The sequence below is a fragment of the Anastrepha obliqua genome, chromosome 5 (genome assembly GCF_027943255.1).
Source record: "Anastrepha obliqua isolate idAnaObli1 chromosome 5, idAnaObli1_1.0, whole genome shotgun sequence".
NCBI lineage: Eukaryota > Metazoa > Arthropoda > Insecta > Diptera > Tephritidae > Anastrepha > Anastrepha obliqua.
The window spans coordinates 77,939,957-77,957,306 of NC_072896.1; the positions used below are offsets into that span (position 1 = coordinate 77,939,957).

Below are 17,350 nucleotides of genomic sequence, written 5' to 3' on the forward strand. Positions count from 1 at the left end.
ACAAGCCACACAGCACATGCAAAAGAAATCGAATTTCATACTTAAATGTATATGTTCAAACTCAATAATAAAAAAAAAATTAGGTAAAAAGAGGTTGTCTGTAAAGTCGGTTTACTGACTATAGTTTAACGTGATAACGTCATAAGAAAATACTGATTGAATGGTTGCATCTTTCAAAAGAAAATTTTAATTTTATTAGTTTGATAGATATTTTGTATGGATATAGAGAATGAGTTAACATTAAAATAACATAACATAACATAACTTAACATAACACAACATAACATAACATAACATAACATAACATAACATAACATAACATAACATAACATAACATAACATAACATAACATGCTGTTCAAGCAAGGTAACGACGCATTCGCAAGATAACGACCCATATTTTGGTGTGTGCAGCCGGCTACATAGAATTATAAGACGTTATCACGTCAAACAATAATAATAACATTAAAACAACAGGTATTGTTAACAAACTTGGTTTTATTTTAAATTCTTCAAGTAAATCAAATTAATAATAATCAATAAGAAGGCATATGCAAATACAAATACGTGAATTTATATATGTACATATGCGCATATACATACACATATACGCTCACTTAAGTAGGAGAGAGCAAGATGTCGAACGTTGCCGTTCGTTTGCTTTGTCGTTCGTTCCGCGCTTTCGCTTGCAGTTCATTCAAGGTAACGGCAATGAGCAAGGTAACGACAAATGAGCAAGGTAACACTAATGAGCAAGGTAACGACACATTTTTTCGTGCGTGCAGCCTGTTAAATCGAATTATAAGACGTTATCACGTCAAAAAGTCGAACCGTTTGTGTTTTATTCAAAAAAAAAAGTTGAGGCGCTCTTACTGAAAAACGCTTTATATTACTTTACGAAATTTTGTTGTAATATATTATCTGAATTTCTCCCTCTTTCGCGGAGAAAATGCAAACGTTAAAGCGCGTACAAAGATTAGCGGTCGATAATACTGTTCTTATCCGGTTTTAAATATTCTATGAAAGGTCAATAATTAACCGATGGCATATACATACATATGTATGTATCTACGTAGTGCGAAGATGTGAATTGAAATCCATATGCTTGACACAGAATTCGTAGACAAAACTATGATTAATCGATACAGAGTGCCAAACTAATTTCCCTACGAAAAAGGACTCATATTTTATGCAACACATTTTTTTAAACTATTTCTAAGCCTTTTGAGTTAATGGTGTAACCATTTATTGCAGCTGCGAATTTTACCCAACTGTTTTATTTTTAGCGGCTTATGTTTACTTCTTTTCTGTTGTTTGACAGTTTTTGAGCGGTGAGTTTATTTGGTTTTCGTTTAAAATTTGCACAAACTAACAATTGAAAAATTATAAAACATATTTTATTTATGGCTATTATTCAAGTGAATTGATGCACGGGCATCAGCTGTCTGTTAGTTGGCTAAACGGCAGTCCAGAGTATTGTTTACAAGCGCGCGGAAGCATTGTGCGGAGAGTTAACGCAAAAAAAAAGTCAGTAATGGATTTCAAACGTAATAGTGTGATTGCATGATAATTGACTGGAAAATCACAACCGGCGATTGTTATTGAGCTCGAGCACCTTAAAACAAATAAAGTTTTGTTTATCGCACCGTTATACGTTACAATGACACTGGTACAATAGCGAAACGTCATGGTGGTAGCCATCAAAAGACGGCAACGTCACGTGAAATGTGTGAAGAAGCGATTTGAGCAAAATCTCGACGAAGTGCCAATCAAATGGCGAGAGAACTGAAAATATCTGATCTGATCTCAAAATTAAACCTTACAAGATCCAAAAAGCGCACGATCTCACACCAAAGCAGCAACAAGTCAGACTTGAGAGAGCGAAGGAGTTCCTTCGCTTGGCCGAAAGCGTTTAATTTCCAAACATTGTATTTCTGACGAGAAAATGTTTCAAATTGAGAAATTCGTAAACTCTCAAAACGATAGGGTTTATTTGACCCATGCGAGAATTTGAGTCATCGAATGGCCACCAAGAGGCAGCACCCGCCACAGGTAATGGTTTGGGCCGCTGTAGGCATTTCGGTGTCAGACCATGGAAGTTTCACCGTCAGACTCGGCACCGTCTCACAAAGCTCGAGTGAACCAAGAATGGGGGAAAAACAACGTTAAGAACTTCATAACGTCCACACAATTGCTCTCAAATTCACCAGACACGAATCTGATGGATTATTCTCTTTGGGTCATTTTGAAGAGCTGGTCCGAACTAAAAGATTCCCCAGTGTCGAGGCGCTAAAAAAACTCTTGTCCGCGAGTGGGCCAAAATACCTGCAAGTCACATTCGGGCAGCTTGCCACTCGTTTCGGGACCGTTTCAAGGCCGTAGTCAAGGCAAAAGGTGGTCATATCGAGCAAAAGTAAATTGATTCTTAATTTTGTATTATTTTCACACATTTTTTACTTTAAATTGAATAAAGGTAATTTTGCAAACTAAATTTATGACCATTATAATTGGTTACATTTCGAGTACCGGACCTTGTAGTTCTCTACATCATCATCATAATTAGCACTACAGCCTTGTGCAGACAATTGCTTCCACAACTATGGTTCTCCACTTCGATTGATCCTCTATTACCCCTTTCCAGTTTGTGACCCCCATTTTCCACAAGAACAGTCAACCCAGCGTTTATTTAGTTTATCTCGACCTCTCCGTCCAATTGGTTGTCTATGGAATGCTATACTGGCAGTTCTCCATTTGGGCATTATGTACACGTGTCTCAGCCATCTGATTTGTTGACTTTTTATAACGCGTATTACGTTGCCGTTATGTATCAATGCGTTGAGCTCGTGATTGTATCTTATCGGTTATGTTCCGTTATCTCGCCAAAAGGGACCATATATTGTTCGCAGTATCTTTCTTTCAAACCTCGTTGTCGTGTGTATATACCCATATCTCACTGCTGTATATTACAAGCGCTTTATATCATACATTGCCATCTTTGGAGCTTTTGATAGCAATCGAGACTTGAATAATTTTATGTGTGCAAAGAATGCTTTATTTGCCGCACTTACTCGGCCATTTATTGCCAGAGAAATGTCAGAATTACTGCTGATACCAAAGTATTTAAATTTGTCGACTCTCTGTATGCATTCACCATCGATTTCAAAGTGTGCATCATCACTCGATTTCTTTGTGAAGTGCATATATTTCGTTTTCTCTGTGTTTACGCGTAGACCCACTTCTAATGCTGAATTTTTTTATCACTTACTAGCGTACCCTCGCCCGCTTCGCTAGACGATAAATTCAATGATTTGCTGAAAGAGAATAAAATTAATACGAAACAAAGCAACTTCTTTGATACAATTTCATTCGAACTTTATTGTAACACTTTTTGGTAGACAACGTTTTTGGTTTTTTCATCTTTCGCGTGAATAATGACGATGGTTTGCCAACTCGTGAGCAAGCTACATACAATTGTCTATGAGAAAAAATTGGGTATTCTAAATTAATACCGCACATTTGTAGAGACTGTCCTTGCGCCTTATTAATTGTCATAGCGAAGGCAAGGCGAATAGGGAACTGCAAACGTTTGAAATCGAATGGTAAATCGGATGGAATCAGTGGAATTCAGGGTATCAAAATGTCTTCTCCTTTGTACTTCCCTTTCAAAATTGTTGCTTCGATAACGTTACCCATTAGCTTCTTCACAGCGAGTCTGGTACCGTTGCAAAGTCGGGACACATTACTATTGCGCAGCATAATAATCGGTGCTCCAATTTTTAATCGTAAATTATGAGGTGGTAAGCCTGGCAAATCGAGTGAGTTTAAGAATTCAGTTGGATAATTTACGACCTCATCTTGATCAGTAATAGTGTCAATTGACTTATACGCAACTATGTCACCAGGTATGTGATCTAAGATAGCTGAATTTATATCATTGACGTCCTTATTTTTCCCAGCTAAAATTGCTCTTTCGCTGAGCCAATCATGGTTTTTGTAATGTTGAACTATGTTTGGAAATACACTCTGTATCAATGCCTCTTTAGACTGTGCAAAAGTGCAGAAATTGTTAGGCAATGTTATCATTCCTGTTGTTTTTGAAAAAAGGTTTATTTTTTTTGGTTAAAAAGTGTTTTTTGAAGTTTTGAAAAACACTTCGCTCTAACAAATTTCTTCTGTTAATTGCTGAAAATTAAATATTTTGAAAAAAAAATATTTTTTTTTAATTTAACGTTTTTGAGAAAATTTTGTTCTTGAAAAAATTTCATACTTTTGTAAAAGTTTAAATTGATTTGTTAAAAAAGATTTTTTTCCGCTTTGAAAAACACCCCCTCGAAAAAATGTATTCTCTATTAATAGTGGAATATGAAATGCTTTGAAAACACCATTTTTTTTTTAATTTTGTTTGGTTTTCAGAAAATTTTGTTTTGAAAAAATTTCATACCCTTGAAAAAGTTTTATTTTATTTTATTTGTTTAAAATTTTTGAAATTTTTTTTTTGTAATTTTAGAAAAACACCTCTTCGAAGAAAGAAAAATCTACCTAAAGTCGGCTTAACCGTCAAACACCAACAGATCTTGCAAAATCCTTGTAATCAATTGTCAACTAATCGTATATGTCATTGTTTGTTAACCACTTGTTTTTAAATAATATGTATATATTTCTTCTAAATGAGCTTGGGGGCATTGGCCCTTCAATATCACTCTCATTCCATCTTTTTGTAAATCAAATTACTTATTGTCTAACGACAGGTGTAATATTTTATGGAAGAAATAAAAAAAAAAAAAATTTTCATTCGAATCATTTGAAATTTCTGTATACAATAACGAAAAATTCAAAAAAAGTTGTACACATAAAATGAATGTCGATTCGAAACTTACTTTAATCTAAGAATCGAGCAAATTTTGTTTTGTACAATATTTTGATTTTTTCTTTTTTTTATATGAAGAAAATATTTAAAAGAATTTTTTTTTGCTAAAAACCTTCCCCTAGTGGATCCCTATAATATGAAAAAAGAATGAATAAAATTGGCCTCGTATCGGCCCAAAAAAATGCGTACAAACGAACATCATTTCATTTTTATATATATAGAAGATATATTTTCCTATATATTTCTCCCACCATTAAAAGTTTATCAGCAGACATCTACAACTGTATGGTAGAATTTTTTGAACTTCTTCAAGTTTTTTGATATGACAACAATCATCGTATAGCTCACAGATGAAAACAGTATATTCTGGTTTCGATCGCACAAGAGTAGTAAAGTAATTTGACAGTATACGGATCAGTATAATCTATAGCGTGGCTTATGTGGCTTTGAAAAAGAAATTTTGAATCAAAAAACATAACATTGTGGCCAATCTATGGTTCTGCATTCTGATCGCCCATTCCAAATATATTCTTACGACAATGAAGTTATGCGAAATTTTTATATATTTCCGGAGTAGTGGTATAGTTAGTGCCAAAAAAGAAGCTCCGGCGCAAGCCATTGAAAAACTGAAGCCCTGCAATGTGTTCGATTTCTCTGATGTCAGCAAGGAAATTTCGTATATTCGTATTTCTACTAATAGGTTCATTTGGCATTATATACGCTTCCATATAGGGTGATCCGCCTGACAGTTTGGATTCCACAGTGATAACTTTGAAAAAGTGTGTCGGCACGGCGACGGTATTCTCACCAATTACTTCATATTCCACGCACCACTTATCATTCTTCGTTCTGCTATTTCTCACTTCAGTAACATCTTGCAACTGACGCTTTGGCTTATACATTGGGCCGGTACAAACATAAACAGATCCATAGTTTTCGGTTAATTCACGTACGTAATTCTCCAAATTGTTCCATGCGTCTTGGTTGAAACCCCTTCCCACTTGTGGCGCAATGTTGGTTAGATAAAATGTTTCATTGCAATGTGTTTGATGGCATTTATGATTGCCTGCGGCTGCCAAATGTCCACGATCAAAGCCCGAATTTTTGTAGTCGGTCAAAACAGAACGAAAGTTGGAAGGGACACTCATATCAGGTTGATAGTTAGCTTTATGACTAGTTACGCCATTTCCAGTATTCTTAACACAGGGGGCACGTAAATGTTCGTAAACCCAATGAGCAACACGATTGCGACGGTCGTATGAGAGTATAAAATCCGAATAGACACGTATGTCGTCTAAGCCGGGGAAGCCATATTTCATGATCTGTGACATGCGCGAATTGGATACATCTGATCGGTCCAAACAGTTGGGATTGAAAAGTTGGAGCTAAATTAAGAAAATGGCTTGTGAATTTTTCAAATTCGTGTGTATATTGTCGTTACCAACCGTATCGTACAGCTTTTCGCGTATATAGAAAGCGTATGGATCTTCTTGTATGAGCCTATGGAGTTTATACAAGAAATCATTGTGTTGATAGTAGGCTCCCAATACGAAAAAGCAGCTACCGGTAAGTACGAGAAGCGTTACACCGACCTCCACGAACGGCATTTACACACTTTTCTCCTACCGACTTATTAAATAGCAAAATTTTAGAATATTAAAAAAAAATTTTATAATTATTTTAATTTTGACAGACGAAAAATAGTAAAAATTGCATTGAAAATAGAATTTGGGAAACTGGATAACACAGGCCGTCACAAATTTTTAGCTAAGAGTTCAATTACATTTTTCCGAAGTCTTTGACGTACTCGTATGTAGGTACCAAAACAGATCCAGAAATTTGGGGTTTCAGTTTAAAATTTCTAAAGCTTCTATTTTTTGCATATACTTGAGGTTATATTATGTCGCAACAGCATCTCAAAATACAATTCTTCGCCTCCTTATGAGTTAAAACCAAGGGATGTTGAACGTTGTTTTGTGAACAACTACTCCAGCGATGGGTGATGGAAAATGGATTCATTACAGCAATCCAAAGAAAAGAAAGTCATGGGGACTGCGCGGTCATGGTTCTACGTCACTGCGCGAAAAGCGGCCGCAATACGCGGAGAGGCATGAAAAAGTGATTCTACAGCATGACAACGCTCGACCTCACGTTGCCAAACCCGTTATAACCTACTGGAAACACTGAAATGGGAAATCCTACCCCATCCGCCATATTCTCCAGATATTGCGCCGTCCTATTATCACCTGTTCTGATCGATGGCACATGGTCTAGCTGACCAGCAGTTCCATTCATATGAAGACATCAAAAAATGCCGTGATCCGTGGGTAGCCTCATAAGATGAACAGTTTTACCGCGACGGTATACGAGATCTACCAGAAAGATGGGAAAAAGTAATAGACCGCGATGGGCAATACTTATAATGATTTTCTTGTAAGCATTTTTTCAGAATAAAATTGTATTTTCATACAAAAAAAGAGGTTGTCTGTAAGGTCGGTTTACTGACGATAGTTTAACGTGACAACGTCATAAGAAAATACTGATATAATGGTTGCATTTTTCAAAAGAAAATTTTAATTTTATTTGTTTGATAGATATTTTGTATGGATAAAGAGAAGGAGGTAAATGGAATTGCAATGGAATAGGTCAAGTTACATTTACACAAACGTGAAAAATGACGAAACATTTATCAAATTCATGAAAGATATCTTCAATTTCGATTGTGCATCAGACGTTAATAAGTCAACCACACTAAGAGGCACCACCATCGATTTGCCTTTTTCAAGACACTTTGCACTCGAAACACTCCCTTTCATTTCCTACTTTTTCTATCATCGTCCTATCCTCAACAGAGAAATGGCTCATTACCATGCACCTGTGGCATATGCAAATACAAGTATGTGAATTTATATACCTACATATGCGCATATACATACATATATATGCTCACTCAAGTAGGACAGAGCCAGATGTCGAACGTTGCCGAACGCGGGGGCCGATTGTGCTCTTTGTCGGTCGTTCCGCCCTCTCGCTTGCAGTTCAAGCACATTAGCTTACATTTGCTTGCGTACGGAATAGATTCGTATATTTGATATGTCCATATGACTTGTATGCATCTTTACATATAGATTTGTTCTTTTTGAAAATTGCGCGAAATTGTATATGTATATGCATGTTTATATACATATATTAGTATACAACATATCTTATAAGGTATGTGGTAAATATTACCATACATTTTTTCCTTCATATATAATAAAAAAAATTAATTATAATAACATTAAAACAACAGGTATTATTAACAAACTTGGTTTTATTGTAAATTCTTCAAGTAAATCAAATTAATAATAATCAATAAGAAGGCATATGCAAATACAAATACGTGAATTTATATATGTACATATGCGCATATACATACACATATACGCTCACTTAAGTAGGAGAGAGCAAGATGTCGAACGTTGCCGTTCGTTTGCTTTGTTTGCTTTGTCGTTCGTTCCGCGCTTTCGCTTGAAGTTCATTCAAGGTAACGGCAATGAGCAAGGTAACACTAATGAGCGAGGTAACGACAAATGAGCAAGGTAACGACACATTTTTTCGTGCGTGCAGCCGGCTAAATCGAATTATAAGACGTTATCACGTCAAAAACATTAAGATGAACCAGAACGCAAAGTTTCTTGTCAGAGCACGGGTAACTCGGTGCCTCTCTCCCTTCACCGCCGACCTCTCTACGAAAAGTTACGAGCTGCCGCAACAACCTACCTCAACCTAGAAAACAGTCTAACGAGGCTTGCCTAATATCGGAAAAGAGAGTTGACAGCATTGAATGTAGTAAATTATACCAGTTTTATGAGGTATAACCATACTCGTAGAAGAACACGGCGAAACAAATTTCTATCTAAGCCAGATTCTCAGCCGACATGGTGGTTTTCTTGCGTATCTCCACCATTTTAATCTAGCAGCAAAGATGAGAGTGCAGAACACGTGACTTTTTACTGCGCTAGAAAATATTTAATTTGTTAGGTAGATACACAAACAATAAATCGTACTATACCTACAAAGTTTCAGGCAGCTCTAAGGTATTATATTACAACTGTCTCTCAGCAGTCTGCGAGCTGTCCGATGTTCTACATTTTCTTCTTCCTTAAGCCAAGTTCGCTTTGCAATTGAACGCATTTTAAATTTTCACAAAATTTTTAATTAATCCATTAAAAATTTAATATTTTCATGTACCTATCAAAGTTGCTATTCCTATGTTCGAACAACACCAGCCGATTCGAGGTGAAGTTCATTTCGGGCGAAATTCTTGTAAATTTTTAGCTGAGACTTTCCTCGTCAGCTTAAGTAAAAATTATGAGATACGCTTCCATAAATTTACTTAATTCGCAAATATAACCTTTAATATGTATGTATATTCATATATTTAAATGTGCACGTACATATGCATGTGTATGCACCCACATTCCTATATTCGCTACTTCTCTTCGTATTTGTAGAGCGATTTTCTAATGCCATTAACCTAAACTACGCTTGTAAAATACTTTAGAAGCACGAAAAAATGCCTAAAGGCATAAAATAAAGGCGGACACAACTACAAGAAAGATTATGCCCGTAAAATTCCCTAAAAAGATTCATATGAACAGTTTTTCACTATAGCGTAAAGTTCGGGTTCAGCGCAGATTTAAGTTTCCAAAAGAGTTTGGAAAAAAATGCTCTGCTCTGGCAAGCGCCAAAAAGGAAATTACAAAAGGAAAAGCGTGCAAAGCGACAAAAAGAAAGTTACGAGTTATTGCAGAGAAAGTGAAGCGTTGAAACTACAGAAAATAAAATTAGAGCAAAGCGCAGATTCAGCAAGCCCCTAAAAAGATTTAAGTAGTTATTCAAATAAAGTTTTCAAAGTAACAAAAATTCAGAAAAATGGTATACCATATTTGAAGTTTTTGTAAGCAAAACGCTAGGAAAAAGTTCTTTTCCTTATGTATTTTTTATTATAATTTGGGCCTAATACGCCTTAATAGCGTCTGATATTTTTAATGCCAATAATGAAATCTGTTAAGGCGATTTTTGCAATTCTTAATACAAAATTGTAATTGGAGGAGTTGTAGCGATCTCCGAAATTTTCAATAAAAATTCTTAGTAAAATTAACCCGAAAAAAAGCCTTCAGAATATTTTAACACTTTGAAACTCATTTTAGCCGAATTTAATGAAAGGGTTAGAGAATGATCCTTTCATAGGAGAGTAACTGGATTAAAATTTTCGAGAAAAACAAAAAATTCCTTCTTTAGAATATTTTGAATTCTTTAGCGATCATCCAAATTCGTTTTTGTTTGACAGGCTTAGTTTAGTTTGATAGACTTAAAAAAAAGAGTGAAACGATCTTTTCATAAGAGAATTAATGAGTTAAAATTATTCAAAAAAAAGAGTGAAACGATCTTTTCATAAGAGAATTAATGAGTTAAAATTATTCAAAAAATTCCTTCTTTAGAACATTTGAACCTTCTAGCGGCTTCCCAAATTCTTTTTTGAAAACTTACAGAAAAGTGGAGAATGATCATTTCATGAGAAAATTAATGAGTTGAATGTTTCTAGAAAAAACTTCTTTCATGGGACATGTGAATCTTCTAGCAACCTAGCAAATTAAGTTTGACAGACTTTAAGAAAAGACCTTTTCATCAGAGTTGAGTTCGAAATTTCCAAAAAAAATTCCTTTTGAACCTTTTAACGGCTTCCCAATTCTTTTTTGCAGACTTACAGAAAAGTGGAGAACGACAATTTCACGAGAAAATTAATGATTTGAAAGTTTCTAGAAAAAAAATTCCTTCTCTGGAATATGTGAGTCTTCTAATGGCTTCCCAAGTTCTTATTTTGGAAACTTAAAGAAAAAAGGGAGACCAATTTTTCACGAGAGGATTCATGGGCTAACATTTTCTATAGAAATATTCTTCGTGAAATTTTACTTCAAGTACACCATTTACGCGCGAACTATGTTTTTGGTTCAGATATGTATTTTAACAGTTTGCTCTACACACTCAGGTAAATAATTTAAAACTAAATTAGGTAAAAAAAATAAAATATTTACTTGAGAAAGCAAAAAGCTTTGGGAGGTTTTCTATATAGATCTACTACTATCATTCCGAACTGGAATCACTCCTCCTCTTACTTTTAACTTTAATTCGAAAAAGAAAATCGCCTCTAATATCCATAGCATATTATTCTTAAGGACGTGCATGTGTTTTGCACATATGTATGTATGTAAATACATGTCGCTATCGCCTATGCGTCAACATTCACCGCTTTTGACACAGGATTGACGTCTTTATGACATTTGCTGTTCAAGTGAAGGTATCGGCGGTTTCACCGCTACATGTGGATAGTAGAGATAGTGGGAATTTTATGCCATTGTGTGTGTAAACTCTTGACCAAGAACTTTTTTCTGAATACGGCACAAATTCAATTTTTTGGTCGACCCATCCACTGGATCACAACTTGTTTCGCAAGTGTACATAAGCGACAAAGCCGGTGTTTATAAATTCATGCATGCATGCACGTTACACCACGGATAAATGGATAGGTACAAGTAATTTCATACTCGTATAAAGGCCAGTAGGAAATTTCTGCATCAGCTAAGCAATTCCTTTCCTGTAGCTTAAAGTGAGTGCCTCTTTTTGTTTTTATCCGTAATTAGGGACATTTATTCACTTACAAAATTCAGCTCTTGTTGGGAATAGGTAGACCGGTTCAATTGATTAGAACCAATACCAATCGAGACAAAGGTCATGCCTATCAAATCTTCCTTTGAAAATGTATGTAATATTTGGATAACCACTATTTTCCTTGGAAGCTTATGTGCTCTGCAAGCTTTCCCCAATATATCTGTGACCTGGAAATAAATGAAGTTAATAATGAAATTTTAAAGAAAATATCCGACATAATAATTTTCAGATGAAGAGCTTTAAGCCTAATTGAAATATAAAAACTATTCTTCACCTAAAAAGGAGAGCTCTGCTGTATAATGGTGCTCACACTCACCAACGTAACCGTACGCCAGTACATCCGTAACAGCTGACACAATGAAAAAACGATCTACAATACTACGGAATGGTGGTGAGAATTCATTTATATGGGGCTCTCATTAGTTTCATCGTGTCAGCTGATACGGGCGTACGTTTACGATGGTGAGTGTGAGCACCATAAGCATACCAATGCCAGATAAGATTGTATTTTAAGGTGTTATATACAGTTAGAATTTTCAAAAAAATCGTTTTCTTTATTTTATTTTGTTAATGTACATATATTTAAGAATACACACAGAAAATTTAATATCGTTCCGGGGAATATTTTCGAAGTTACACGCAAATTTGAAAAGGCGTTTCAGAGTAAATTTAAAGTGTTTTTCAAACTTTAAACGCGTTTTTCTCAAAATGGTGTTTTCAAAGTCGGTGGCCAACATTACTCGAAAACGGTTAAATCGATTAGTCTCAAATTTTAACACAAGCTTCTTAAGTATATTTTTTAGTAATTGATCGAAGATTTTTTCTCGCCGAGAAATATTTGTTTTTATAAACAATTTAAGGTCAAAAATCGATTTTTTTTGAGAAACCACCATTTGGGCAAAAAAATTTATTTTGCTTATTCCTTCGATTAATTACTAGATTTAATGTTTCTTTAACGAAATCTGTTTGGTTTTTTTAATTTCAGAGGATCTAATTCAGAGTTATAGTGGTCACCGCAAAGCGTCTTTTTTGAGAGGAGCTCGTTTCCAAATAAATATTTTTACTAATACTAATTGGAGCGTACACCCTTTCTGGGTGCTTTGCCGAGCTCCTCCTCCTATTTGTGGTGTGCATCTTGATGTTGTTACTCAAATGGAGGGACCTACAGTTTCAAGCCGACTCCGAACGGCAGATATATTTTTATGAGGCGCTTTTTCATGGCAGAAATACACTCGGAGGTTTGCCATTGCCTGCCGAGACAATTTTTTTTCTTCATTTTGGTTTTTCGCCGAGATTAGACCCTACGTTCTCTCTGAATTCCGAATGGTAGTCACGCACCAACCCATTCGGCTACGGCGGCCGCTAGTTTTACTAATAATAAGTTAAAATACCGTTAAAAGATAACAGAATATGTGTACAAACTTTTAGATTAATAAATTTAAAAGTTTTGTCAGAAGAATTCTGCAAAATTCGTTTTTTTCGGCCTTCCAACAGTATATAACCCCTTAAAGCCTCTCTGTATGATGGTGAATTTAGTTTTATTAAATTTTTATTTAAGGTATTGGGTGAATATCACTTTGAGGAATTGACTTGTATAATTCGAATTATGCCAAGCGCCAATTTCAATTCAACCTTATTTTTTAATAACATTTTTATTGAATAAAAAATTATTTTGAGTGATGGAAATCTCTATTTTGACAATAGCGCGCTCCATTGCTTGTCTGCTTGTATTCTGCAGTTGTCTAGTGTGCAAGTGTCAAATGTTCAACGGCATTTGAAAAATTATAAATCTTCTGATAGGGTGATTAATTTTGTGCCACCTTGTATATTGGGAGAGATAAAACAAAATAACTCCTTGAAAGGCGAAGTGTCTAAGTATCGGCAAAACGTGCTGATTCAGGTTCGATTCCCGCAAAGGTTTCCGTATGTAAGCAATGTCGACCCTACTTTCCTACAGGCCACTTTCAGTCTGATATTCATAGAATTGAAACAGTGTTAACGCAGTGTGACATAGTGTGGTTGTACAAAACAAAATTCAATTTCATTTGATGTATGGCGGGCGACATCAAGGTGTAGTTGGAAAAGGAGATGGCTACGCACAGTGCACATTTACTTATTTATGTACATATACATATATAAATAGGGGCGTACGGGGGATGCTACTTATATTTCGATATTGACTATTTTTAATTGAGATTTAACTGACGTTGTCATATAAAATATGCGTTTCTTCTACGAAATTATATGACTTTATAACGTAGTATAAAATAAACCGATATTTCTCTGAAGGAAGTAATCTCGAAATTATTAGGATTATCGTAGGGCCGTGCGCAGATGTTGACGGTATATCGACCCTTTTTTTAAAGGCTGTCATGCGCTAATTGTACCTTTAGTTGGAAAGTTAGGAAAGTTGCTTCGGTAGCTCCCATTTACAAATATCGAAACAATAGTGTTTTATGCAATTACAGGCCCATATCGAAACTCTAATATTGCTAAGCTATTAGAATGCGTAGTTAAGGATAAGATTTATTTTTCTGCAAAACATTTAATCTGCTCTAACCAACATGGTTTTTGAACCTTGCGGTTTTTAGTGAATCTCAGCGTTTTCTTCTGGATGTCAAGTCGACTGCATCTACATGGACTTATCCAAGGCTTTCGATAAAGTCCCTGATGCTGAAAATGATTCATAAACTAGCTTACCTATGCTTTCATTAAATTGTAAGAAAACCTACAAATATTTACTTTACTTTTACTATTTTATAAAGGGTTTTGCAATTGGCATGGGTCGATTTTGGCGTCCTGTGGCAGCAATTTTGTTTTGGTGACATCTGTCAAATCTTTTGTTTATTATTCAGTTGTTTAGTTATGGCAAATCATCATGGCAAGTTACACGATTGAACAGCACGTTCAAATGATAAAACTTTATTATCAAAATGAGTGTGCATTAACGCAAACGTTGCGCTCATTGCGCCCATTTTTCGGTAGACGTGGTAGCCCTTCAAAGTCGACTCTTCAACGTTTGGTGGCCAAATTTAAGACGACCGGGTCAGTAAACAATCAGCCAACACCCGTACGTTCAAGGAACGCAAGATCAGCCGAGAACATTGCCGTGGTCCGTGAAAGTGTACAGCAGAACCCGAGGTAGTCTATTCCTCTCCGTGCACAAGAACTTGGCCTTTCGCAGACTTCAACTTGGCGAATTTTGCATCGGGACTTGGGCCTACACCCGTACAAGATCCAACTGACCCAGGAGCTCAAAGTTGATGACCATAGACAACGCCGTTTGTTCACTGACTGTGCTTCGAATCGTTTGGAAGAGAACCCCAGTTTTGGGCGAAAAATCATCTTTAGTGACGAGGCGCAATTTTGGATGAATGGCTGTGTTCACAAACAAAATTGCCGTATATGGGACGACACCAACCTACACGAGGTTCACCAGGTGATAATGCATCGTCAAAAAGTTACCGTTTGGTGTGGATTTTGGGCCGGCGGCGTCATTGGTCCGTAGTTTTTTGAAAACGACGTTGGTGAGGCGGTCACCGACAACAGCGAGCGCTACACAACGCTGATAACCATGTTCTTATGGCCCATATTGAACCATATGGACCTAGACGACATGTGGTTCCAGCAGAACGGCGCTACGTGCCATACAGCAAACGCCACGATTGACATTCTGCACATCTACCCGCCCTTATTGAAAAACCCTATATAATATTTTGCAATTTTTTTATTTATATTGTTTTTTCTAATAGCGGTCGCTCTTCGGCCGCAAAGGCGAACCTTCGAGTGTATTTCTTCCATGCACAAAGTGTTAATTATATTTACATATTTATATTTTTGAGAAAATTTTATACAAAACTCCCCCGAAAAGTAATCCTGGTTGCGCGCCTGGGCCACACACAAGCGGTTGTTGTGCTTGTTTTGCTGTCGTATCCACATCACACTGGGGCCTACTTACTTATTTATACCTACATTTGTTCAATCGCATGAATATATGTATGGACATAACTGTATATTAATATGCACGTGTGTATGTGTGTATCCATCTATGTGTGATATTTACCAAACCTACAAATTATAGACGACATTTAGATGAAAACAAAAAAATATAACAACGGTAAAAGCGGTTAAACATTTGACTTTTACATTCATTGAGCGTAAGTAAAATGTGTTTGTTATTTGTTTTTGGAAGCCAGAGGGACTTGTTCCATTTTAAATGAAATTCGGCAACAAGGGTAGGGTTGGGTATTTACATTCATATAAAATTTGCAGCTTAATCAATTTAGTTCTACATTTTCTACAAAGTAATTTAATTTTGCGTTTGTTCATTTCATGAATTATTAAAGTAATTTTTCGGTGAGCTAATTAAAAGTATAATACTAGATATGTACATATATATCTACATACAGTGGCTCACATACATAAGTATTTTGCATGCGGTGATGATTAAATAAATATTGAAATCATTAAATTTCCTATAATTTATTTATAAATTATTTTACAAGTTCCTAAAACTAAAGATTAATACTACATTAATAATTCAGGAAAACTTAAAAATAAATGTTACTTTTCATAGAAACTTAACAATCACAATTCATTGCTCACAAAAGTAGTTGAGTGATGTATAAATACCATACAAGGTGGCACAAAATTAATCACCCTATCGGAAAATGTAAAATGCGCAGAAAATGTTTGGAGTAATTAAAGTTCACGGCGAGTGACGTATGAGGTTGTACGATAAATCAATATTTTTGGAAACACCCACTAATCGTCTTGGCATAGATTCTACCAGCATTCGGCAAAAGTCGGTAGGTAGTTTTTTCAATTCCTCGAGCAAAATAGCTAGGAATTGTTTCCTGCTCCATCTCCTTGCAATTATCCATCTGCTACTTACAGAATGGCAAAAATTTCCGTTTGGAAACCCATAGCGTAATGATAGTTATTACTATCGTTTAAGTACCATCCGGCTCAAGAACCTATTTCAGCAACACTTTATAAGTCTCTCATTATGCCGGTCCTATTGTATGGCGCACAAACATTGAACAATGGCAGAATTCAATGAGGCGTCACTTGGAGCGCTCGAGAAAAAGATTCTGTGTACGATTTTTTAGACCTTTGCACATTGGCGATAACGAATATCCGAGGCGAAGTAACAATGAGCTGTATGACTAGACATAGCGCGGCGAATAAAGGTCCAGCGGCTTCGTTGACTAGGACATGTCGTCCACTTGGTGTACCCAACTGGCGCCGGTTAGTACGAGAAAGAAAAGACCGGCGCTCTTTGTATAATCATCGGCTAAAATCGCTTAAGTGGTTATTGCACCAATCAAAAAAATTAAACAAGATATGAAGTTATGAAGCCGCTGTGATCTGGAACCCCCGTGCACCATAATGTCGACAGCTAATAGGTCTATGGATAAGTTCGTGCGGTTTTACAACAGATGGCGTAACTTGATTATTATTCCATCGATCCACATTTCCAAACATTCATTGGAGAGCTACTGTCGTAAGGCACAAACGTCAGTATAAGTTTTTTATTTGAAGCGTAAACAACAATATTTTTACCACACTTGAAAATGTCGAATTTCGTGCCAAATAATGTGTTTTTGCGGGGAATTCTTTAATATGAAGAAAAAAGCAGCCGAAAGTCATCGTATCTTGGTGGAAGTTTATGGTGAGCATGCTCTAGCTGAGCGAACATGCCAGAAGTGGTTTGCACGCTTTAAAAGTGGTGATTTTGGCTTGGAAGACGAAGAACGCGAGGGTGCGC

The 17,350-nt window shown here is 35.9% G+C and overlaps 1 protein-coding gene across 1 annotated transcript; it reads right to left on the minus strand.

Annotated features, from left to right (window-relative positions):
* Positions 1-5,204: 5,204 nt before the first annotated feature.
* On the minus strand, positions 5,205-6,591 carry LOC129247705 (endonuclease G, mitochondrial-like). Its single transcript, XM_054886958.1, has 2 exons — positions 6,312-6,591; positions 5,205-6,251 (listed from the first exon to the last, which is right to left on the minus strand). The coding sequence occupies exons 1-2, from the start codon at positions 6,471-6,473 to the stop codon at positions 5,412-5,414; spliced, it is 1,002 nt and encodes a 333-aa protein (XP_054742933.1). The 5' UTR covers positions 6,474-6,591; the 3' UTR covers positions 5,205-5,411.
* Positions 6,592-17,350: the final 10,759 nt, after the last annotated feature.

Excerpts from the sequence above, each read along its gene's own strand:
- LOC129247705 (XM_054886958.1), bottom strand. The coding sequence starts at position 6,473 with ATGCCGTTCGTGGAGGTCGGTGTAACGCTTCTCGTACTTACCGGTAGC. Across the intron at positions 6,252-6,311 it reads GCGAAAAGCTGTACGATACG|CTCCAACTTTTCAATCCCAA; the intron begins GTTGGTAACGAC and ends TTCTTAATTTAG.